Raw genomic sequence first — 26,077 nt, forward strand, 5'->3', positions numbered from 1 at the left:
ATTTCCCAGCAGCCTGTGTTCCGCCTATCACGGGCATCGTCTCATCCTCGTACTACGGACGAGGATGAGACTATGCCCGTGATAGGCGGAACACAGGCTGCTGGGAAATTGAGTGTTCCGCCTATCACGGACATCCGATAGGCGGAACAGCAGTCAGTGGGAAATTGAGTGTTCCGCCTATCACCGACGGAGGCGCGGCTTTTGAATCCTAGAATGGCCGCCGACGAAGAGCTGAAGGACGGAGGCTCGGCTCGGGACGGGCCGGGCCGGGACGGGCCGGGACGCAGGCTGGACGGGACGCAGGCTGGACGGGACGCAGGCTGGACGGGACGCAGGCTGGACGGACACAGGCAGGCTGGACACAGGTAGGCTGCACGGACACAGGCAGGCTGGACACAGGTAGGCTGCACGGACACACACACACACACACACACACACACACACACACACACACACACACACACACACACACACAGATGCATGGACACACACACACACACACACACGGATGCATGGACACACACACACACACACACACGGATGCATGGACACACACACAGGGATGGATGGACCCACAGGGATGGACGGACACACAGGGATGGACAGGCATGTCTCACCCTCGGCTTATACACGAGTCAATAATTTTTTCCAGTTTTTTGGGGGTAAATTGGGGGCCTCGGCTTATATTCGGGTCGGCCTATACTCGAGTATATACGGTATTTTGTGGGTTTTCTTGTCTGATATGCTTGAATGAAAGAATCTTTAATTAAAAAAAACAAAACAGCCATGTTGTCCCAGCAATCACCACCAACAAAAATCAAGAAGGGCTGTAGCATAAGAGAGAGCCTCTTTTTGAGTTTTGTTGTTTACAAGTTAAAAACAGTTTTATTTTTTTGCTAGAAAATGACTTCGAACCCCAAGACATTTTAAGCACCCGAGAGAATAAAATGGTGGTCGTTACAATACTTTCTGTAACACCATATTTGCGCAGCAGTCTTACAAGCGCATTTTTTTGGAAAAAATACACTTTTTTTAAATTAAAAAATAAGACAATAGTAAAGTTAGCCCAATTATTTTTTTATATTGTGAAAGATAATGTTACGCTGAGTAAATTGATACCCAACATGTCACACTTCAAAATCGCACCCTCTCATGGAATGGCAACAAACTTTTACCCTTAAATCTCCATAGGCAATGTTTGAAAAAATTCTACAGGTTTCATGTTTTAAGTTACAGAGGAGAGGTCTAGGGCTAGAATTATTGCTCTCGCTCCGATAGCGGCGATACCTCACATGTGTGGACTGAACACCAAATACTGTAGCCACCATCAGCGGTGGAGGCGATGGGATGTTGCTCCTTGCTTGGTATGGAGATAGGGTTTGGGCCATCTTCCCCTCACTCATCTCCATACCAAGCAAGAAGCAACATCCAATCACCTCCGCTGCTGTCGACGGCTCCGGTAACTGAAGTGCGGCGGGAGGGGGGGGGGGGGCTCTCCCGTCGCCGATGTAAGTGATCCTGCGGTGAATGCGCCACAGAGACCACTCTTATTGTAAAGCTGACCGCCCACAAGAAGAGGATACCAAGGTTATGGCAGCTAGCTGCCCATTCCCAAGCTGAATACTGACATGAGACATACTCCATAAAAAAAGTAATCTGGAAATTACATACATTTAAAATTGTATATACAGTACTGTGCAAAAGTTTTAGGCAGTTGTGAAGAAGTGCTGTAAAGTAAAAATGCCTTAAAAAATATATATTTTAATTGTTTTTAATCAATTTACAAAATTCAAAATGAGCAACCAGAAGAAAAATCTAAATCAAATCAATATCAATCAAAATTGTATCAATTCTCTAGGTACAGTTGCACCCAGTTTTTGAAGGAACTTGACAAGTCATTCTGTGGATGTAGGCTGCCTCAAATTCTTCTGTCTCTCCATGTAATCCCAGACGGACTCAATGTTGAGATCAGGGCTCTGGAGGGCAAACCATCACTTCCAGGACTCCTTGTTCTTATTTACAGTACGCTAAAGATAGTTCTTAATGACATTGGCTATATGTTTTGGGGTCATTGTTCTCGTGCAGAATAAATTCTGATGGTATGGCATGATGGATAATGATGGATCTGCCTGTATTTGTCAGCAATGAGGACACCTTTGATCGGCTAATTATATATAGTGTGTATTTATGTATGTGTATACAATGCAGGCTTCCCATTAAAATATTGCAGTACCATGCAATCTGGTGTCAGCAAATACGCACTGCACTTGCAGTCTGCATTTGGGGTGCCATTGACAATGTACAGTATTGGCACCTGCAGCAGATCAGAGGTTGTGCGTTTTGAATGAGGTGCTGGAAACATGCCTTTCTTGCACTGCGATCTGGTGTGAACTGGTCCTTAAGGGGAACTCAAAGCTTTATGAACATATTTTATATAGTCATGTAGCCAGTTGCCACATATGTTCATACAGTTACTTAAAAAAGAGGTATTACGTATAGATATAGGGAATCCTCTCTTTTACAAACTAAATTTACTTTTGTATCTTTAGCTTTTGCCAGCATCCCTGCAGATTGCAGCTGAGGAGGATGTTGAATTTCGAAAGGGTCTTCCTCTAGATTACTTGGAGTACATGGGCGTACAAAATGCAGACTTGGTAAGCATGATTTAGTGTTCTATTGAGTCACTAACTGTATGCGTATATTTATAATTTACCTAATACTTTCTTCAGCAGATAAACAGTAAATTGATTACTTATTTCCCAGTTGCCTTTAGACAAATACCTTCACATGGGAAAATAGAAATAGTTATTTATCACTTGGTTGTCACTGTGCGTCTTTAACTACTTGCCTACCAGGCCAATTCCGACACTTGTCTCCTACATGCAAAAATCATAATTTTTCTGCTAGAAAATTACTCAAAACCCACACACATTTTATATATGTGTTGTGTTTTTTTTTTTTTTTTATAAAGAGACCCTAGAGAATAAAATGGTGGTCATTGCAACTTTTTATCTGGCACGGTATTTGCGCAGCAACTTTTTTAATGTTTTTTTTTTGGGGAAATGCATTTAAAAAAACCAAAAAAACTGTAATTTTTTTTTACATAATGCGAAAGATATTACGCGGAGTAAATAGATACCTAACATGTCACGCTTTAAAATTGCGCACACTTGTGGAATGGCACCAAAGTTCGGTACTACAAAATCCCTATAGGCAATACTTTAATTTTTTTTACAGGTTACCTGTTTAGAGTTACAGAGGAGGTCTTGCAAATACAATTATTGCTCTCGCTCTAACGTTCACGGCGATACCTCACATGTTTGGTTTGAACTACGTGTACATATGCGGGCGCGACCTACGTATAGAGGGTGCTTTAAAAGGTTTTTAAATTTTTTTTAAAATAAATTTTACTTTTCTTTTGATATTTTCTTTTTACATATTTTTTTTAATCCCTTTTATTCCAATTACAAGGAATGTAAACATCACTTGTAATAGGAATATGACATGATCAGTCCCCTTTACAGTGAGATCTGGGGTCTTTAAGTCCCCAGATATCACCTCCTAGGCTGGGAAGCCTGAAATAAATAAAAGATCTCCGCTTCATAGGCAGGGTGGTGGAATTTTTTTAAATGCAGAGGCCAGGTTGTGAACGATCATAGTAAATAGAAGCACCGGAGGGTGGGAAGTCCTCTCCAGCCACCTGTAAGAAAGACCAAGTGGCTGAACAGCTGCTATGATTGTTCTTATGATAAAGGGAATCGCTGGATCTAAAAGAATATATATGAATGAGGCCTGTAACTGCAGGCATCATTCAGATATCCCCACCCAACATCTGCGATGTCATGACGTTGAAAAGAAGGAAAGAAGATTTGGGACTTTATATGGTGCCAAATAAATGTGCCTCCATCCCAGACAATTGAGGTATATTGGAGCAAGATTTGGGACTTTGTATGAAATGTGCAACCAGGGAGGCAACACAGCATAGTAGCACCTATATACGTAATATGACGTTGGGTGGGAAGTTGTTACACAGCAAAATGGTGGGCCCTAAAAAAAACCTTCAGGTGGCCAGTACATCTGTTAACGCTCATGAATCAAGCCATCCTTGGTTGGTTCAGTGGCGCCGTGCAAGTGTACCATGTGGCTCGTAGACCAATAACCGTGATCACAGATTTAAACAGTGTAGCGTTTAAAAGAAATTATACAAGTTGACGTCCACGCTGGTTATGCTAGCAGACCACCAGGACCTTCGGATGGATCTGTGAGACACCACATATGAAACAAGCTTGAGTGTGTTCATAAGATGTCTGACTTTAATGAGGAAGACAATGGCTTATATGCAAGTAAAGCAAGGGAGGGGCTGAATATAAGGCATACGTGTCTTGAGGGTTATACAAGCTTACTCAGTGCTTCCTTGTCATGAGTTAGGCTGTTGAAAAGAGAAACAGAAATAGCCTATGGGGGTTATTTACTAAAGGAAAATCCACTTTGCACTGCAAGTGCACTTGGAAGTAAAGTCGCTGTAGATCAGAGGGGGACATGCGAGGAAAATAAAAACAGCATTTTAGCTTGTACATGATTGGATGATAAAATCAGCAGAGCTTCCACTCATTTCAGATCTACCCCTTAGATTTAGAACGACTGCACTTCCGAGTGCACTTGCAGTGCAAAGTGGATTTGTCTTTCTTAAATAATCCCCTAGGTCTTTACAGAAAACAAGAAGCATGCCTGGGAATCGGCCTAACCACAATAACTGAAAGGAGGTGTGGTTCAATGAGAACTAAAATTTAGGCTGCTTATGGCAAAACTCATGCATTACAAAAGTTCATTAGCACTAAAGGAAAATGGAAGGGCACAATTGATTATACATTCTCTTACAGGCCCCTTTTAAGTCATGAACATGACTTACTTTCTCTCCACACTACATAATTAGCTTTCTTATAATGCATGCTAAGGTAGGCTTTATTAGCAGCAGGGTCACGGGTTCGGGTAGCTCTAGCAATGGTACACATTACAAGTTTGAAACATGCATATAAAAATAATAGAAAAAGCAAAATCATTGTAATAGTCATAGCAATGTTTTTCAGCCATGAAAATATTCCTCCAAACTTAAATCCATCTAATCCTTTGAAAGGATTCTGATTCATTGCTATGTCTCGTGCTTCTGTTTGTAATTTATCTACTTTTCTGTGTTGTGAGATTATGTCATAATAATCAGGTATTTCTATACTGATATTATGTATCCAAGTACAACATTCATAGTCTTCAGTCATCTCACATAACCCTGTAAGGGCTGTACTCATACTTTCTAGGGCCATGTCATGAAGTCCTAGTTGTCTTCTGATTGTTTGTTTCCAAATTTAACCCCTTGCCCACCGGCTCATGCCAATATACGTCGGCAGAAAGGCGCGTACAGGCATATTAATGTACCTGTACATCGCCCTTTAAGACGCGGCACATAATCTAGTGGCACAGGACTAAATTCCTCAGCATTTTAACTGGTTCTGTGGAGCCCTGAACTTTCGCACCGATTACAAAAGTGACAGCTGCTGCTAAGGAGAAGAACCCCCACATGCTTTCAGGGAGTGGTTCCATTTACACCATGTTAGACGCTGAATACAGGTTAACGTGATGCACAAGGTGGAGTAAACCTTTAAACTATCTTTAAAACAAATCTGTTTTATAGCAATCCTTCTCAGCCAAGGCTGATACAAATGGCAGAAGCTTTTTCTCTGGTCGAATACTTTTTTCTGAGTTTGTGTAAAACATGTAAATTACATATACATAATTCTTCTGTAACAATCTGAAAAAAACGGATGCTTTGGACCAGACTTCTGCGCAGCAAACATATGTCATGGCCCAAGGCTTCCACTCTGCCTGCCAGTATATTCCAGCTGGGTTCTCACTGTTGCTGCCCCTGCACAGTCTGTCTATTTTTTTTGTGGAATGATGTATTTATGGTTTACTCTCCTAGAAAAAAAAATAATAGCAAAGTGGGACGACAGCTGTGCCACTGTTCTAGGTATACTAACATAGTGAGCAAAATGCCTCTTTCAATCTTCAGACTCCATAGACCTTGTGCAGCTAGATTTTTAACCACTTGAGTGACCGCCTTAACTACCTTTTCAGTACCAGAACCACTCTCGGTTTCCAGTGTTATGATATTTTTTGTTTAAAATAGAAATAATTCACTTAAATCCATCCAAACAAGAGTCTAATAGACATCCCGGGTATGATAAAATTTGAAATATGAAATATATATATATATATATATATATATATATATATATATATATATATATATATATATATATATATATATATATATATATATGTATGTATATATATATATATATATATATATATATATATATATATATATGTATATGTATATATAATGTGTATGTATGTTGGTGCAATTCAGTTTTGGGCACCAGTTCTCAAAAAGGATATCGAGAAGAGTGCAGAGAAGGGAAAACCAAATTGATAAGAGCCATGGAGGAACACCACTATGAAGATAGATTAGAGGAACTGAATTTATTCTCTCTTGAGAAGAGGAGATGGGGGGGGGGGGGGGGGGAAGCTGTGTATGATCAACATGTGTAAATACCCAAGTGGTCCATATAGTGAATGGAGATGAGCTTCGAGTTTGAGTCGAAACTCACGTTTGACTCAAACATTGCCTGTTCGCCGACCAGCGAACAATTTGGGGTGTCTTTGCGGCAAATTCGAAAAGCCGCGGAACCCCCTGTAAGTCTATGGGAGAAATCTAAAGTGCAAATTTTAAAGGCTTATATGCAAGTTATTGTCATAAAAAATGTTTGGGGACCTGGGTCCTGCCCCAGGGGACATGTATCAATGCAAATTTTTTTTTAAAAATGGCAGTTTTTTTGGGAGCAGTGATTTTAATAATGCTTAAAGTGAAACAATAAAAGTGTAATATTCCTTTAAATTTCGTACCTGGGGGGTGTGTATAATATGCCTGTAAAGGGGCGCATGTTTTCCCATGCTTAGAACTGTCCCTGCACAAAGTGTAATTTCTGCAGGAAAAAAATTATTTAGAAGTACTCGCGGCTATAATGAATTGTCGGCTCCCCGAAATACAGAGAGGCTAAACACTGTAATGCTGCGGTCTTTGTGGAGGCAGCTTGGCTGGGCACCCTGCAGGCACTTCAAAACCTGGTTTATAGAGGTATAAGGGCTTATGAGGGTCTTCCGGATCCAACCAGAGCAACGCTTAAGGTGTGGGTTGCAGCGCGATGTAGATTCTTCCAGGCAGAACGCTGGTCCCCGGTCCAGCCTCTCTGGGAGAAGTTTAATCTACCTCAGTTTCGGTCCATACCTGATCCACAGGTCTGGGCGAGATTCGACATTAAGACATTGGGGGATATCATGCCAGCAGGTACTCTGCTGACATTTTCCCAGTTAACCCAGACTTATAAGTTACCCGGTGGGAAGTACTTCCGGTATGCTCAACTCTGTCATGCTGCTAGGGCCCAATTTAGCACAAGATAAGAGGACCTCTTGTCTTGTGGTGACCTGTTGAAGCCTCTCTGCTCTATATAGTACATTGCTCCCCATTGACTCCCGTAAATTGGATAGGCTCTGGGAATCTTGGAAAACAGACATACCAGCCCTGGAAAGGGAAGACAGGGAGGATTGTCTGGAGCGGGGCCCCAAATTGGTTGTCTCTGCGGGAGACAAGTTCATACAAACCAGATTTCTCCACATAGTTTATTTTACCCCGGTACATCTATCTAGAATATATCCCGATAGAGATCCGCGTTGCTTTACCTATAGGCCCCTTTCACACCAGTGGACTGATTGGGTAAGCCTGTCCATTTTTCAGGCAGACCAGATCGGTCACCCATTGTCCGCTATGGGGCGGTGGATGTCAACGGACATGTGTCCGCTGGCACCCGCCGACCATCCGATCCAACGAAATCTGCTGAAGACAGACATATGGCGATGCGTTCGCCATCCCTCTAGCTGGTCGGATCGGATGAAAACGGGCATGCAGTCCGTTTCCATCCGACTGCCCCCTAAAGGAGAGCGGGCTCTGTTCTTGTTCGCTCTGCAAAGCAGAGAGGACACAGACCTGTCATCCGCCTGCTAAGCGGGGATCAGCAGAGAGATCTCCCACTGAGCAGGCAGATTCCACTCAGATGGATCCGCCTCATGTGAAAGGGGCCAAACAGTTAAACATTGTTTAAATGGTTTTGGTAGGAATGCTTGGTTTTGTACCTTGTTGTAACTGTTATATTGAGATGTCTTATTAAACTGATCTGCTTAATAAAATGGGGTGAATTCTTATGTGCTGTACTGATGCCGATATCCTTTACTTTCAAGGAGGATCCACGTAGAAATGCATTTATAGAGAAGGTTCACTCGCTGATGAAGAAGCTGACGGAGTATGCTCCAGTAGATGCAACTGTAGATCAGAAGGCTAAGGCGTTTCTCCATGACTGTCTGCCTCCTGTACTTACTCCTGGTATGTGGGGAACTTTGTGAGCCATATTAATGTGACCTCAGTGCTGACAGGGGCAGGGGAGGAACAAACAAGGCCACCTTCAGGTGCCCAATCAAGCTATCACCTCATCAGTTGCTATAATGCTAGTAGATTGCCCGAATGGTGCCCAAAGAGGTAATGCTGCACAATTAAATCCTGTGCCTTTGTGTAACCAAAGGCAGGCTTGATCCAGCTTGTTGACAGTTTTTGTGCAATTTGAGGCATTTTTTAGCCATTTTGCCAAGGCAGCTTGGTTTAACCCTTTCATGACTAAGCCTATTTTTGGAATTTGGTGTTTACAAGTTAAAATCCATATTTTTTGCTAGAAAATTACTTGGAACCCCCAAACATTATATATATTTTTTTAGCAGAGACTCTAGAGAATAAAACGGCGATTGTTGCAATATTTTATGTCACACGGTATTTGCGCAGCGGTGTTTTAAACGCAACTTTTTGGGAAAAGGGACACTTTCATGAATAAAAAACAAACAAAACAGTAAAATTAGCCCAATTTTTTTGCGTAATGTGAAAGATAATGTTACGCCGAGTAAATAGATACCAAACATGTCACACTTTATAATTGCGCGCACTTGTAGATTGAGGACAAAGTACGGTACCTAAAAATCTCAATAGGCAACGTTTTAAATTTTTTTTACGGTTACCAGGTTAGCGTTACAGAGGAGGTCTAGTGCTAGAATTATTGCTCTCGCTCTGACGATCACGGCGATACCTCACATGTGTGATTTGAACACCGTTTACATACGCGGGCGCGACTTCCGTATGCGTTTTCTTTGCTTCGCAAGCTCGCGGGGACGGCGGGCGCTTTAAAAAATTTTTTTTTTTATTTATTTTAAAATGACTAAATTGTTTTAAAAAATAAATAAAAAATTGATCACTTTTATTGCTGTCACAAGGAATGTAAACATCCCTTGTGACAGTAATAGGTGGTGACAGGTCCTCTTTATGGAGTGATCGGGGGTCTAAAAAGACCCCCCACCCCTCCTTTACACTTCAATGTATTCAGATCGCCGAAAACGGCGATTCTGAATACCGGATATTTTTTTTAAACCGGCGCCATTGGCAGCCGAGTAAACGGGAAGTGACGTCATGACGTCGCTTCCGTGTTTGCGATGAGGAGACTGGAACAAAGCCGATTACGGCTTCGTTCCAGTTCCTCCCCAGCAGCCGGAGGCATCGGATTAGGAAATCGGTGCTCCCGATCGAGCGGGAGCACCGGTAACAGCGGCGGGAGGGGGGGACGTCCCCTCCCGCTCCTCCGGCATAACAGCCGAGTGGCTTTTAGCCGCATCGGTTGTTATGCCTGGATAGCCAATCGCCTGCTGCAAAAAACGGTACCGGGATGATGCCTGCAGGTGCAGGCATCATCCCGGTATAACCCCCGGAAGCCGGGTACGCATATCTGCGTACGCTCGGCGGGAAAGGGTTAAAAAGGCTGTTCTAGATTGTATATATGTAAATAAAATGTGCCCCAAAAAGTTCCTAGCAAGTTCCTGGCAGCTTCAAAACTATACTTCCCAAAGGAATGATTTAAAATAATCATACTGTCTCAAAGCCAAGGGTTTTTGACATTTTATTGAGAATAATAACAAAGGTAGTAGTTCACAAACTTGAGCTCTTGGCATATATTTCCCAAATTAAAACTCCTGCCCTGTTATAGATAATCTTGTCTAGGATATCGTCACAGCATCCAAGGATTTTTTTTTTTGTTGCCTCTTTATTTAAACAAACAGTCCTTAAGCAGCCAGTCCCCCACTATTTTGATGTGGTTCAAAATGATCTGAATAATTTGGACCTCTCAAATCTAAAGGATAATGACATTAGGGACCTGGATCTCTCTATTACATATCATTTGTAACCAGTTTTGGTTGCTTTCTGCTGGTAAAGCTTTCAGTGCAGATGACCAGGATCTTCAGAGCCTGGTTTCCCCGCAGTGTACCTTCATCTTACTCATCAAAACATATTTCTCTTATATTCACCGACCGACACAGCTCCTCTCTGTAACAAATGGGTTGTTAGCCATATTACTAGGAGAATACTAGGCATAGTTTTAATACAACACTCATTTCCTCCCAGGGGGGTGGTACCTCAGGCTGCAATCCCACACCCTGCAACAGCAGCCTCAGTTTTATTTTGCCTAGTGAAGGAGAAAGACCTAGGAACCCTGCGGGCACATAAGTCCATTTTTTTTATGCAGAAGCCTTGCTTTTTGCGCAAGATGAATGATCCTGTGATCTTCTATCAACAGCTGGCTGACTGACAGGCTGGTTCACTAATCCTTGTAGTCTCCCCAGTCCGGCCATCGTGCGCATGCAGGTCGCAGCTACGGCTCGGCAGGCCACGACATACCTCAGCTCCAGAGGTGTTCGTGAGCTTTTATGCTCCGGGGCGTACATATGACCGGGCTTCTGATGTCTGCGTCACAGTATGCCGAAGCCAGTAGCCTTCCCTGTACTGATCAGGAGTAGGTCTACAATGGAATGTCTCTCAGCTCTTCAGGACTGGTAAGTACGGCTCTCCCTGTCCTGACAGAGCTGGGCATTCCCTGGGAGGTTGATTCAGGGGTCCCTCACCTCCCTCTCTTCTCTCCCCTGTCCCCATCTCCTCTCGGGGGGGGGGGGGGGGGGGCTGCACATGGGTACTGAGCGGCGTGTGTGTGCCCCTGAGGGCTCTCACCTGGGATCTGGCTGGCAGGTGGTGCCAGGATCCTGCATGCTTAACTCCCGGGAGGTGTCTATGAGGTTTGCCTGTGTGTCGGTACAGCGCTGTGTCTCTGCCACATGTTTGTCTCTCATGGAACTGGCTGGCAGCCATTTTCGGTGTGGGCAAGGGCAGCATGCTGCTGGGCTTCAAGAGGCCATTTTCCCAGTGCTTCCCTATTCAGGACACTGGTGGCCATTTTCTAGAAGCCGGAGCACGTTTTAGTGCTCTAGCAACAGCTTCATGTGCCCTCCGCTTCCTGTTTTGTCATTACTGGGCACTGGACAGCCCTCTATGTAGTCTGAGCATGTTTTTCAGATCGTTCAGCGATCGTTCTGAAGGACTGCCAGCGACAGTTTTGGTTCCTCTGGACCTGGGAACACTAGGGGTCTACAGGCACTGCTGTGAACAGCGCTGATCTCCTCAGGGTGGTGAGTCCGGCGGGTTATAACCCCTCAGTCAGCAGCAGCAAGGAGGGTGGGACTGTCGCTGTCCTAAGTCCCCTTCGGGTGACAGACAGGGTAGGGTCAGCATGGCTTCAGAAACTGGTGTTTCTTCCCCCGAAATCCAGGCAATTGCAACCTTGTCACCTGCGGACTGCGCAGTCCCCATGGACACCCTGATGGCGATCCTCAATTCGTTCGTTGCCAAGATGGAGGTGGTGCGAGGGGGGAAAAAAGGTGCTAAAAAGTGGCCCCAGACTCGGGTTCTGCTGAAGCCGGTGACTCCTGCTCTGTCTTGTCAGATGATGCTGACCAGGACCTTTCGGACAGTGAGGATGAGTCCGGGTCCGGGCGCGAAAAAAAGCGCTTCTTGAAGCACTTATCACAGCTGTGCGTGATACCCTGAAGATTCGGGAGCCAGCGGATCCATCTGCTGATGTACCGGTCCCTTTTGGGTCCCGCAAGCCAGCACATAAGGTGTTCCCGTATCTGACTTATTTTGACAAGTTCATTTACAAGGAATGGGGTTCCCCGCAACGGACCTTTTCGGTCCCCAAATACATGGTGGTGCGTTACCCCTTTGAGGAAAGCCTTCTCAATAAATGGTCGGCTCCTCTGGTCGTGGACCCCCCAGTATCCAGGTTAAATAAAGTAACCATGATCCCGGTTGAGGGGACTCCTGCATTCAAGGATCCCACGGACAGGAAGGCCTAGTCCGTGGCTCGTTCCTTGTTTATGGTTATCGGGTCTGCCGTGCGACCTGTACTGGCATCCGCACTTGTCGCAGACACTGACTGAGTGGGCAAAACTTTTGCACCACGAATTGGGAAAGCAACAGGCTTCCCCTGTCTGCTTGGAACTAGCAGACTAACTAGTGCAAGGCCTTAAGTACGTCTGTGACGCGGCCCTGGATACTCTCCCTCTGTTATCCAGGGCCTCGGTGTCAGCTGTGGTGCTGAGGCACCTAATTTGGCAAAAATGCCTGATGGATCTTCCTTTCCTTGGCGACCGGCTCTTTGGAGCCTCATTATTAAAAATGCCACAGGTGGTAAGAGTACACTACTCCCACAGACCACGAAAGCCAAGGAGCCACACCGTAGGCAAGGGCCCTATTTTCCGCTCACAAGCGGCTTTTTCGTCCACCCGGAGCTTCGACAAAACGTCCCCAGCCCGACAGGATGCCCACGGACAGTCCAGTTTTGGCATTGCTGCGGCAACGTGGGATCGCAATCGTTGGATACTTAGACGATCCCCTGAGAGCATCATCCACCTCAGAATTGGAGGAGGATGTGGCGATCACCATGCAGACCCTGCAAGAATTTGGGTGGCTGTTGAACCTCAAAAAGTTTGCTATTGTGCCGACCCAGCATCTGGAGTACCTAGGTTTGCTGTTGGACTCCAGGGAAGTGAGAGTTTTTCTCCCTTCAGACAAATTGCAGACTCTCAGATCTGCGGTAAAGCTGCTGATGAGCCGCAAGTGGTCGTAGCTCTGTTTTTGCATGTGAGTACTGGGACTCATGGTAGCCTCCTTCGAGGCAGTACCTTATGCCCATTTCCACACCAGAGTCCTGCAGAAGGAGATTTTGACAAAATGGGACAAATCTCAGTTGTCCCGGTATCGACAGATCCAGGTGAGCCAGTCAGTCAGAGACTCACTGATCTGGTGGTTGAGGTCCCCGGTGATTCAGTCCGGAAAATCGTTCCTTCCTCTGAAATGGACGGTGATTGCAACGGACGCCACTCTATCCAGCTGGGGTGGAGTGATGGGCGTTCAGTCGGCTCAGGGCCTCTGATCGATGGAAGAATCTGGGTTGCCTATCAATCTGCTCAAATTGAGAGCGATCAGGCTATGCCTCTACACATGGTCAATGAGACTTCAAGGGCGTCCGAACAGGATACAGTCAGACAACACCACGGCTGTGGTGTACGTCAATCACCAGGGGGGAACAAGAAGCTCAGCCTCTGCACGGGAGGTCGCTCACATACTTCAGTGGGCAGAACGACACGTACCGGCCCTGTCGGCCATTTACATCCCAGGAGTGGAGAACTGCCAGGCGGACTATCTGAGTTGACAGATGCTGGACCCAGAAGAATGGGCATTGCATCCGGAGATATTCAGGTTGCTGTGCCTGAAGTGGGGCACACCAGATGTGGATCTGCTGGCCTCCCGTCTCAATCAGAAGGTGCCAAGATTCGTGTCCAGGACAAGAGATCCGTGGTCAGACACGCTGGTGGCTCCGTGGGATCAGTACAAGCTGATTTACGCCTTTCCTCCGTTGAAACTGTTGCCACATCTGATTCGCAGAGTGGAGGCCAAGGGGATCCCAGTAATACTGGTTGCCCCAGATTGGCCTCAGCATCCTTGGTACACAGACTTGGTGCGCCTAGTGGCAGACGCTCCTTGGTGACTGCCGTTACGAGAGGATCTCCTATCTCAAGGTCCAATTCTCCATCCTGCCATCGCTGGCTTGAACGGCATGGCTATTGAGAGCCAGATGTTGAGGAACCGGGGTCTGTCGGACTCGGCGATTCCAACTATGTTGAGGGCACGGAAATCTTCTCGAATATATACCATCGTACCTGGAAGGCCTACATCTCCATGTGTGAGGAGAAAGGATGGCATCTGCGCTCCTTTTCCATATCCAGGATCCTGCTGTTTCTTCAGCAAGGAGTTGACCAGAGATTGGCATTAAGTACCATCAAAGGGCAAATATCAGCCTTATCTGTCTCTCTTTCAATGACCCCTGGCATCGCACTCCTTAGTGTTCAGGGAGTACGACACGTAGTCCCACCAGTGCGTCCACCGTTACCCCTTTCGGATTTGAACCTGGTGTTGTCGGCGCTTCAAAAACCGCCATTTGAGAATATCGGGGAGATTCCCTTGTTGACTATTTCCCTGAAAATGTTTTTTCTAGTGGCCATCACATCGGCCAGGAGGGTTTTGGAACTGGCGGCCTTGTCATGCAAGTCGCCCTATCTGGTTATCCACAGGGATAAGGTGGTATTGAGTCCGCATCCAACTTTTCTACCGAAAGTGGTCTCGGCTTTTCATATCAATGAGGACATTGTATTGCCATCTCTGTGTCCTAAACCGAAGCACCCTAAGGAGGTGGCCCTTCACACTCTGGACGTGGTTAGGGCTCTGAAAGTGTATTTGTCTGCCACGGCTCCCTTTCGGAAGTCAGACTCACTGTTTGTTTCGGCTGGTCCAAAGAAAGGCATGGCGGTCTCATCGGCCACCATTTCCAGGTGGATCAGACAGATCAAGCCTACGCCTTGAAGGGGCAGGTGCCCCCCTTTCTGGTCACGGCCCACTCTACAAGGGCAATCGGAACGTCTTGGGCCTTCTGACACCAAGCGTCCGTCGCTCAGGTGTGTAAGGCGGCGACCTGGTCGTCTGTCTATACGTTTACCAAGTTCTACAAGGTAGACGTCAGTGCATCAGCTGATGCCTGTTTTGGCCGCAAAGTTCTGCAGGCAGCCGTGCAGTTGCAATTGATTATGCAATAGATATTTTTTCCTGTTTTTTTGCTAAAAACGCAGTACCATTATGTTACTACACTGTTGCATTACTTCCGCCGTTTGCTGCGGTCTTGGGGATCACTCCTGTTGAGGATACCCTGTTGTGCGTGGTGGTTTTTTCACACACTGCTGTTCTTTTTCATGGGTTTAGTTTCGCTAGTTCCCTCTTGTCATGGTGGATGAAGTTTTATGCCGATTTTCCCACCCCTCATTTTGGTACTGCTTGGGTACATCCCATTTGTTACAGAGAGGAGCTGTGTTGGTCGGTGAATATAAGAGAAAATAGGATTTTTTGCACTCACCGTAAAATCCTTTTCTCTGTAATTCACTGACCGACACAGCACCTGCCCCTTCTTTCCTCTCTACGTTATACTGCTTATTGACGTACTGAGGCTGCTGTTGCAGGCTGTGGGATTGTAGGCTGAGGGACCGCCCCCCTGGGCGGAACTGAGATTTCTGAGTGTTGTATTACAACTATGCCTAGTATTCTGCTAGTGATAGGGCTAACAACCCATTTGTTGCAGAGAGGAGCTGTGTCGGTCGGTGAATTACAGAGAAAAGGATTTTATGGTGAGTAAAAAAAATCCTATTTTACCCATTTGTTATGGGTACATATTACTAAAATCCATTAAGAGAGAAAAGACCACCTGTTGGGTGTTAGCTACTGCTTAACCACTTCAGCCCCGGAAAAATTTACCCCCTTCCTGACTGGGCCTTTTTTTGCGATACAGCACTGTGTCACTGACCGTTGCGCCGCCGTACGATGCTGTACCCAAATAATTGATGTCCCTCTTTTTCCCACAACTAGAGCTTTCTTTTGGTGATATTTTATCACCTCTGCTGCTGTTATGTTTTGCACAATAAACAAAAAAGATAGACTATTTAAAAAAAAAAAAAAACAACAATATTTTTCACTTTTTGTTATAATAAATAGCCCCCAAAAATATATATATAAAAAACAAATTTCTTCCTCAGTTTAGGCCACTATGTATTCTACATATTTTTGGTAAAAAAAAATCGCAATAAGCGTATATTGATTGGCTATAGTAATGGCGTCAATCTGCGTTTTTTTTTTTTTTTTTATCTGTGACATATCGGACACTTTTTACACTATTTTGGGACTATTGACATTTATACAGCAATCAGAGCTATAAATAGCCACTGTTTACTGTATAAATGTCACTAGCAGGGAAGGGGTTAACACTAGGGGGTGATCAAGGGGTTAATTGTGTTACCTAGGGAGTGATTCTAACTGTGGGGGGGGGGGGTGGGACTGCCTGGGTGAGGAGACCGATCGTTGTTCATAAGCATTAGGAACAGCAGATCACTCTCCTTGCCCCTGACAGTCTGTTTACATTGACAGGAGCAACCACGAGTAGCCGGTGGCCATCTGGGCCGCTGGCCACGTGCACAAGCTCCTATGCAGCGCCCTATACTCCTTAAAGTGCCCACCGTACAGCTACAGCGATTTGCACAGGAGTGCCATTCTGCCAACGTCAATTGACAGCAGGCGGTTGGCAAGCGGTTAAAGTATAACTAAAGGCAAAACTTTTTTTTTTTTTTTTTTTTTTTTTTTTTTTTTTTTTACTTTTGGACAGAGTGGAGAGGGATTAGAATGCTTGTCGGTTTTTATTTCGGTCTATGTCCCACTTAAGGAGATCCACCCTCTCGATTTGTCCTGTTTACCATTAGCAGTGAAAGTAAAAGAAAATCCCACATTTTAGGTTGTCCCCAGAAAAGTAAGAGGGGAAATTTTTCCAATGGGAGCACTAGTTCTGGTGACCTGGGGGTCACCAAGGAATTGTCTTAATTTACAGGGATTTCCTATCCCTTCCTGTTCCTCTATGGAAGAGGAAAGGGAAATCTCCCCAATAGGACACAGATGGTGAAAAAAAAAAAATCCTGGCTTCCCAACATTTTTTTATTTTATTTTTTTAGATAAAAGAAAAATACTCCTCTAAACCAGGTGGGCTTCATGGTCACCAGGGAAACCAGGCGTAAGATTTGGAAGACCTTAAATCTCTTTTAGCAGGATTGAAAGCCAACCCTATAGTTTTCCTTATCATAAATTCAGGGACACAGGACGAAGTATTCAGGTACATCGGGTTATGACTGATGAGTCCAAGAGATTGGGCACTTGTAAACAAATTTTTTAAAGGACAGCCAAGTATAACCCCTCCCACTACCAGCAAGCTTTGTTTTTTTTTCTAGCGTCTTAGGATAACAAACGCTTTCTCCTGAGAGAATAAACTTTTTCCATCCAAATTCCTTTTTTTCATCTACCAAGTTTACCTACCTGTGTCTGCTACACCTGAAATTAATAGTTCTTAGAGTTTGCCTAAAAGTCCCAAGTCTGTGCATTCCCAATTGCAACCAGTCACCTTGTGATTCGCCTAACACGGATAAAGTCTTTTCTTCTTAACGTTTTGCCTAGCAATACCTTAGTTAAGGGGTTAAGGGGTTCCTAAAGAAGTGGACTGTCCTTGTTGTTTACCCAACTATTTTCTGACTTAACAAGACTGTTAATTGTCCCTGTTGTGGACATTATATGCCAAATAGCCAGAATGGGTCCCCTTTGGGTACATATTCTTTGAACCCTTTGGCTCAAATATTGGTCTGTGGAACATAAGTGCAAGAAACACCTCTTGTGTTTGCCTTTGATAGGAAGATGCCGCTGGCGAATCCCTGGACAACCTCATCTAGGAGATCACTTGGGGTTAGAGCACCATTTTTTTCCAGAAAGAGAGGACAGAATTTCTCTTTCGTTCATTGATGGACACAGCACTCAGTCTTGGCCTTAGGTTATATCGCCACCTTTAGGAGTAAGGACAAGCTCAGGCGTGTTCGCATACACCACGTACAGAGCCCGCCAGAAAGTCGGCGCAGCGCTAATCACAGGCAGTGAGACATTGCCCGATCTCTGCAGCCGCGCATCGGGCCAATGTCTTACTGCCCGTGATTAGCGCACTGCTGCGCCAACTTCCTGGCGGGCTCTGCACATGGAGTATGTGAAAAAGGCTTGAGTTGATCCTTATTTATGGGTAGGACTAGGCAGAAGATAAACAAAAAAACAAAAAAAGGCACCGCTCAGGGGCAGTTTTTCTTGGCAGTAACCCCCCACTCTGTTCTCAGCAGCTCAGTTTTTTTCTGCCTAGTATAGGAGAAGGACCTGGCTCCCTGCTGGGACCTGTGGTTCCTTGGATTTTGTTTCTTTTTTCCTTTTTTTTTTCCTGTGATCTGCAGTCAACAGCCGGGCTGGGTGACAGGCTGGATAATATAGATCCTGGTAGTCTCCCAGCTTGGCCATCGAGTGCGCACAGACCTTAGCTCCGCACTGGGTCAGTCGTGACAGGCCCCACTCGGGACTGGGGCGGCCGGCAAGGTACAGTCTTGCAGGCACACATATGACCGGGCTACTGCTGTCTGGCTCACAGTGTTGCCATGACCGACAGCCACTCCGTCGAGGTGGGAGATGTGTCTGTCTGTGGAGTGTGGCCAGCAATCCCTGCAGGAAGGGTAAGTATGGGCTCCACTGGTCCAGGCACGGGGGAGCAGCTGGGCACTCCCTGGGGGGGGTCGATTGGGGGTACCAGGCTCTCCCATTCTTCCCTCTCCTTTTTTCCCTTCCCTCGGACGCTGCCGGTTACTAGGAGCAGTGGGGTGCATGCACCTACCTGGCCTAGGTGGGGCTTCTCCAGGTGGGCTCTGGACATCTTGGTATAGGGGGTAGTTGGCATTCTATCCATGTTCAGAGCCATCATTGCAGGGGGAATGCTCGCCACGAGAACCGTGTCAATTTTCTTGGAGCTGCAGCCATTTCTCTTTTGTTCATTGACGGACACAGCATCTTCATCTTGACCTTGGGGTTATATCACCCTTTTAGGAGAGGACTAGGCAGAAAGTGTTAAAAACAGTAACATTTGCACAGTACCCCCCAGGAGGTGGTCCTACTGGCTATAACCCCTTGCACTGCATCCAGCAGCTCAGTTTTTTTTCTGCCTAGTGTAGGAAAAGGACCTGGCTCCCGCTGGGACCCTTGGTCCTGGGTATTTTTTTTTCTTTTTTCTGCATTTTTGATTCCTGTGATCTACAATCAACAGCCGGGCTGGGTGACAGGCTGGATAATATAGATCCTTGTAGTCTCCCCAGCCTGGCCATCGAGTGTGGGCAGACCTTAGCTACACGCTGGGTCGGCCACGACATGCCCCGTTTGATCCAGGGGTGGCCGGTGAGCTATATGTTCTGGGGCACACATATGACTGGACTACTGCTGTCTGTGTCAGTGTGCCATGGCCGGCAGCCATCCTGTACTGCTCGGGTGATGGGTCTGTCTGTGGAATGCGTCCAGCAGTCCCTGCAGGGAGGGATAAGTATGGTTCCACCTGTCTCGGTAGGATGGAGCAGCTGGGCATTCCCTGGGAGGTCGACTAGGGAGTCTCTCTCTCCCTTTCTTCTCTCCCTGTCCCTTCCCTCCTCTTCATGCTATGGGCCTCTGTGTGACTGGGCACATGGGGGTGTGGTGCAGTTCTCTGGGGGGGCTCTGGGTCCTGGCAGGGGGCTGCACTGGGTGTTGGGTGTCCACTCGTCCTCTTCCCTGTTTTCTGGTTCCACGGTAGTGTGTTTGTGCTGTGTTTGACATATGGGGAGGCCGCCGCGCGATCTGCGGCCAGTTTCCTGGGGCCAAGGCCATTTCTTTGTAGCCACAGACAGTTTTTTGCCTTTCAGACATTTTCTGGTAGTTCGGCGGCCATTTTCTTGACGCCCTCAGAAGTTATTGCTAGTAGCCTCTGCTAGTTTTGCCTCTAGCACTGGGTGCTTGTTTCCTTCTAGAACAGTGCGCTTTTCACACACACTTCGTGGATAACACGGGAGAGCGGACAGCAGCAGCATGGCGTAGTACCTGGGTCAGGGCGGTGAGTCCTGTGGGGGGGCCCTTCAGTCTGTGGCAGCTAGGAGGGTGGACATTTTGTGTGATTTGCCTTGGGTCCCTAAGTCGTGATAGGCGAGTGTGGGTCAGCATAGCGTTGGAAGCTGGCACTTGTTCCCCTGCACCTGCGGTGCCTATGGGCGCTCTGTCGGCGGTCCTGGAGGCCTGTGTTGCCAGGGTGCTTGCACAAGGGGGGTAAAAAAAGCCTTCTCCCCCACCGTCTTCTGGTGAAAGCTCTGATTTAGACTCGGGCCCCGCTGTGACAGACGGCTCCTGTTCTGACGTATCAGAGGATGCGGACCAGGACTGTTCGGACAGTGAGGATGACTGTGTCTGGGTCAGCGCAAGAAAAAGCGCTTGTAGGAGCACTTATTACAACAGTGCGGGATACCCTAAAAATGGAGTATACGGCAGGGGCATCTACAGAGGTGTCGTCACTTTCGGGTCCTGCGCGGCTAAGGTGTTTCCTTACCCAACTTATTTTGATAAGTTTATTTACAAGGAGTGGGGAAACCGGCAGCGGGCCTTTTAAGTCCCGAAACGCATGGTGGTGCGTTACCACTTTGAGGAGAGTTTCCTGAAGAAATGGACATCTCCAATTGTTGACCCCCCGGTATCCAGGTTATATAAGGTAACCACGATTCCGGTGGAAGGGACCCCTGCTTTCAAGGACCCTGTCGACAAAAGGGCCGAGGTTGTTGCCCGGTCCATGTTTATGGTGGTGGGGCAACATTGCGGCCAGTGTTAGCCATGGCCCTGGTGTCACAGATGCTTACTGAATGGGCAAAATTGTTGCACTGTGAATTTGAGAAGCAACAGGCTTCCCCAGTCTGCGTGGAGCTGGTGGACCAGTTGATGCAGGGCCTTAAGTATGTATGTGATGAAGCCTTAGATACGGCCCCTTTGCTCTCTAGAGCTTCTGTATCAGCAGTAGTGCTACGTCGCCTTATTTGGCTGAAATGCTGGTTTGCGGACGAGGCATCTAAGAAAGCACTGGTGGACTTGCCCTTCCAGGGAGAGGGGCTATTTGGTGCCTCGCTGGATGACATTATTAAGAATGTTACTGGGGGTAAGAGTACGTTGCTCCCACAGTCCAGAAAAGGTAAGAAGCCACGCCGTAGGCAAGGGTCCTTCCGCTCAGAAGCAGATTTTTAGTCCGCCCGGGTCGGCAGGTAAGCATTCCCAGTCGTATAAGGTGCCTGCCTTCGGGAGTTTGCAGCCCGGTGGGGCTCCCTACTTTCTGACCAGTGGGTCTGCAAACTGGTTTCATCCCCGACATGTTTCACGCCTGGAAACAAAGTGGATCTACCAAGCTCAGACTTACACCCCATTCGGTATGAACATTGAATGGGATGTTAATGCATTTATTAATAATTGTTAGAGGTCCTTGTTTCCTTTTTGAACCCATTCTTATATGACTTAGCATGACATTGGTGCTTTTACTGCCATTTTCCTTTTTTCTGTATAATAATGTTTTTTTTAACCACTACAGCCCCGGACCAATAAACACCTTAAGGACCAGAGGTCTTTTTCCAATTTCGCACTGCGCTGCTTTAACTGGTAATTGCGCGGTCATGCAATATTGCACCCAAACGAAATTTGCGTCCTTTTCTTCCCACAAATAGAGCTTTCTTTTGATGGTATTTGATTGCCTCTGCGATTTTTATTTTTTGCGATATAAATGGAAAAAGAGCGAAAATTTTGAAAAAAAAAGATATTTTCTTTTTGTTATAAATGAAATCGAATAAACTAAATTTTAGTCATACATTGAGGGCAAAATTTATTCAGCCACGTCTTTAGTAAAAAAAATGTCTAAGTGTATATTTTTTGGTTTACGCAAAAGTTATAGCGTCTACAAACTAGAGTACATTTTCTGGAATTTACACAGCTTTTAATTTATGACTGCCTATCTCATTTCTTGAGGTGCTAAAATGGCAGGGCAGTACAAACCCCCCCCCAATGACCCCATTTTGGAAAGTAGACACCCCAAGGAAATTGCTGATGGGTATGTTGAGCCCATTGAATATTAATTTTTTTTGTCCTAAGGGATTGAATAATGACAAAAAAAAAATATATAAAAAATTTTTTTTACAAAAAGTTGTCACTAAATGATATATTGCTCACACATGCCATTGTTATATGTGGAATTGCACCCCAAAATATATTCCGCTACTTCTCCCGAGTATGGGGATACCACATGTGTGGGACTTTTTGGGAGTCTAGTCGCGCACGGCACCTCGAAAACCAATCACCACCTTCAGGATTTCTAAGGGTGCAAATTTTTGATTTCACTCCTCACTACCTATCACAGTTTCGAAGGCCATAAAATGCCAAAATAACACAAAACCCCCCAAAATGACCCCATTTTGGAAAGTAGACACCCCAAGCTATTTCCTGAGAGGCATGTTGAGTCCATGGAATATTTTATATTTTGCCACAAGTTGCGGGAATATTACAAACTTTTTTTTTTTTGCACAAAGTTGTCACTAAATGATATATTGCTCACACATGCTATGGGCATATGTGAAATGACACCCCAAAATACATTCTGCTGCTTCTGAGTACAGGGATACCACATGTGTGGGACTTTTTGGGAGCCTAGCCACGTACGGGACCCCGAAATCCAAGCACCGCCTTCAGGATTTCTAAGGGCATAAATTTTTTATTTTACTCCTCACTACCTATCACTACCTATCACAGTTTTGAAGGCCATAAAATGCCAACATGGCACAAAACCCCCCCAAATGACCCTATTTTGGAAAGTAGACACCCCAAGCTATTTGCTGAGGGCCATGTTGAGACCATTGAATATTTTTTTTTTTTTTTTTGTCCCAAGGGATTGAATAATGACAAAAAATAAAAAATTTTTTTTTTTTTTACAAAAAGTTGTCACTAAATGATATATTGCTCACACATGCCATGGTTATATGTGGAATTGCACCCCAAAATATATTCCGCTACTTCTCCCGAGTATGGGGATACCACATGTGTGGGACTTTTTGGGAGTCTAGTCGCGCACGGCACCCCGAAATCCAATCACCACCTTCAGGATTTCTAAGGGTGCGCATTTTTGATTTCACTCCTCACTACCTATCACAGTTTCGAAGGCCATAAAATGCCAAAATAGCACAAAACCCCCCAAAATGACACCATTTTGGAAAGTAGACACCCCAAGCTATTTACTAAGAGGCATGTTGAGTCCATGGAATATTTTATATTTTGCCACAAGTTGCGGAAATATTACAAACTTTTTTTTTTTTTTTTTGCACAAAGTTGTTACTAAATGATATATTGCTCACACATGCTATGGGCATAAGTCAAATTACACCCCAAAATAAATTCTGCTGCTTCTCCCGAGTACGGGGATACCACATGTGGGGGACTTTTTGGGAGCCTAGCCACGTACGGGACCCCAAAACCAAGCACTGCCTTCCGGATTTAAATATAAAATGCTACCAAAAAACTGTTAGCGATCGCAGGGATCAGGCCTGACTCTGCGATCGCTGCAGTTATGTGTTTAGTGTTTTGTAAGTGACAGTGATTGATCGATACTGCACTTGGGTGGGCTGGGCAGAGGGGCAAAACGCAGGTGCTAGCAGGTATCTGGGCTGATCCCGCTAACAATGCGTTTTTTTGGAACTGATCAGATCAGATATTGATCTGTTCAGATTCTATACCACTACAGGATGTTTATGCTTTGCGTGTGGGTGTTAGCGGTACTGGCACTAACCTAGCGCTGCCTGGGGCGACGCAGACCCTGACCCTAAAACCTAATTGATATCACCCGCCGGGTGATCAGGGGGTTAAACCTTTATTGGGTAATAAATGGTGGGTGCCCCGATGCTATAAAAAGCAAACTAACCAGAGTCACCCGTAACTCTTATACGGTGATCAGTGGTGAAAGGGTTAACTAGGGGCAATCAGGGGGTTCAAATTTTTATTAGGTAGTATATGGGGGTCCCTGGCACTATATAAAAACCTGACGGGGAACCTAAATAACTAACTGGCTAACCAGCGTCACCAGTGACACTTATACGGTGATCGCTGGTAAAAGGGTTAACTAGGGGCAATCGGGGGGTTAAAACCATTATTGGGTAGTATATGGGGGTACCTAACGCTATAAAAACCTGGCGGTGAACCAAAAAAAATAACTAGCTACCTAACGACACTAGTGACACTAATGCAGCGATCAGAAAAATGATCGCTTAGTGACAGTGGCAAAAGGGGGTGAAAGGGTTAACTAGGGGCAATCAGGGGGTTAAAACCATTATTGGGTAGTATATCGGGGTACCTAGCGATATAAAAACCTGGCGGTGAACCTAAAAAAATAACTAGCTACCTAGCGACAGTAGCGACACTGATGCAGCGATCAGAAAAATGATCGCTTAGTGACACTGGCAAAAGGGGGTGAAAGGGTTAACTCTGTCAGGGGGGTAAATCTTTATTGGGGGGTGATAGGGGACTACCCTGGACCTAACACTAACTGCCCTGACAGTTTTAACTGTTACAACTGACACTGAATGCATTGATCAGTAAAGAAATGATCAATGCAATCAGTGACACTGTGACTGGGGGGGGAGGGGGGGCGGGGGGGATCGGGGGGGGGGGTTGTGTACCTATGTGTCAGTGTAGTGTTTTGGTGCACTTACTTTTAGTCTTCTCCTCGTAGTCCGGTCAAAAAGACCGCCCCGAGGAGAATGACATCACTTCCTCCTTCCTGTGTAAACAATACACAGTGGGAGGAAGCTCGTCATTGGCCAGGAGCGATCCAGAGGGGGTGGCCAGAAACCAACGGCCATCCCCTCATCACGGATCGCTCCTGGAGGGAAACGGACCGCCGTATCTAGCGGGAGGGGGTCCGATCGGACCCCCCACCCGCTGGAAGGCAGGCACGTACATCTACGTGCTTGTGCCTGCCTGTGCCATTGCGATGACGTATAATGGCAATACGGCGGTCCTTAAGTGGTTAATGTAATCTTTGTTGATTTTTTTTTTTTGAGTTTTTCTTTCTTTTTTTCTTTTTGTGTTTCTAATGTTGTCATATATATTTATCGCAAGAGGTCATCACTCCATAAGCACACACACGTATGATCCCTTCCCAGAGTAGACGTTTGGGTATTCCTGAGATGTTTTTCTTGAAATCCATAGTTCTATTTATAAAAGTTTTTTGAGAGGTTATATTATATAAAGGTGACGGCTTTCTTCTCTTCAGTCTTCTGAGTATTCCTTTGTTTGTACTGCTTTTGACAAACTGAGCTGCTGGATGCAGTGTGAGCGGTTATAGCCAGTAGAACTGCCCCATGGGTGGTGTTGTGCAAGTGTTGCTGTTTTTAACACTTTCTGCCTAGTCCTCTCTTAAAGGGGCAATATAACTCTAAGGTCAAGATGAAGATGCTGTGCCCGTCAATGATCTTCAGAGAAAAATATTTTACGGTGAATACAAAAATCCTATTTTTCCCGAAGTGCGATGGCCATTTTCTTGGTGTTTGCAAACACTTGTGTCTGAAGCGAAGGCGGTTATTTTCCTGTAGCCGCGGTGGAGAATTCTGTTGGGCCTCTATTGCTGGATGGCAATTGAACCCGAGAAGGGTGTGAGAGACGCACACATCGATTCGTGGCCGGTGCTGCTGCAGCGGGATGGACTGCACACATCCCCTCCTTGGTCAGGGTGGTGAGTCCTTCTGGGGGGGGGGGGCCCCAATCTGTGGCAGCAAGGAGGGTAGTTTTTATTTTTTCTCGGCCTTAGAAGTCCCAGGTGGTGACAGGTGAGCTGGAGGCAAATATGGCATCTGAAGCTGGTGCCGCTCCCCCAGATGCCCCTGTGATGGCAGCCGGTACCCCTGGATGCATTATCGGTGGTCCTGGAATAATTTATTTCCAGGGTGGAAGTGGCGTGCGTGTGTAAGGGGGGTAAAAAGCACCCCCCATCTTCTGGGGAGGGCTCTAATTCAGACTTGG

The 26,077-nt window shown here is 45.9% G+C and overlaps 1 protein-coding gene across 1 annotated transcript in view; it reads left to right on the forward strand.

Moving 5' to 3' along the window:
• The window catches only part of RIOX1 (ribosomal oxygenase 1), a gene marked incomplete at its 5' end in the record, with an annotated part of 155,567 nt that overhangs the window by 80,794 nt on the left and 48,696 nt on the right, over positions 1 to 26,077 (forward strand). Inside the window, 2 exon segments of the mRNA XM_077486487.1 lie at positions 2,550 to 2,654; positions 8,350 to 8,491. Coding sequence (XP_077342613.1) covers positions 2,550 to 2,654; positions 8,350 to 8,491 — 247 coding nt within the window.

This window comes from Lithobates pipiens, unplaced genomic scaffold (genome assembly GCF_037356315.1).
Source record: "Lithobates pipiens isolate NorthernLeopardFrog02 unplaced genomic scaffold, aLitPip1_a1.2 Scaffold_18, whole genome shotgun sequence".
NCBI classification, from domain to species: Eukaryota; Metazoa; Chordata; class Amphibia; order Anura; family Ranidae; genus Lithobates; species Lithobates pipiens.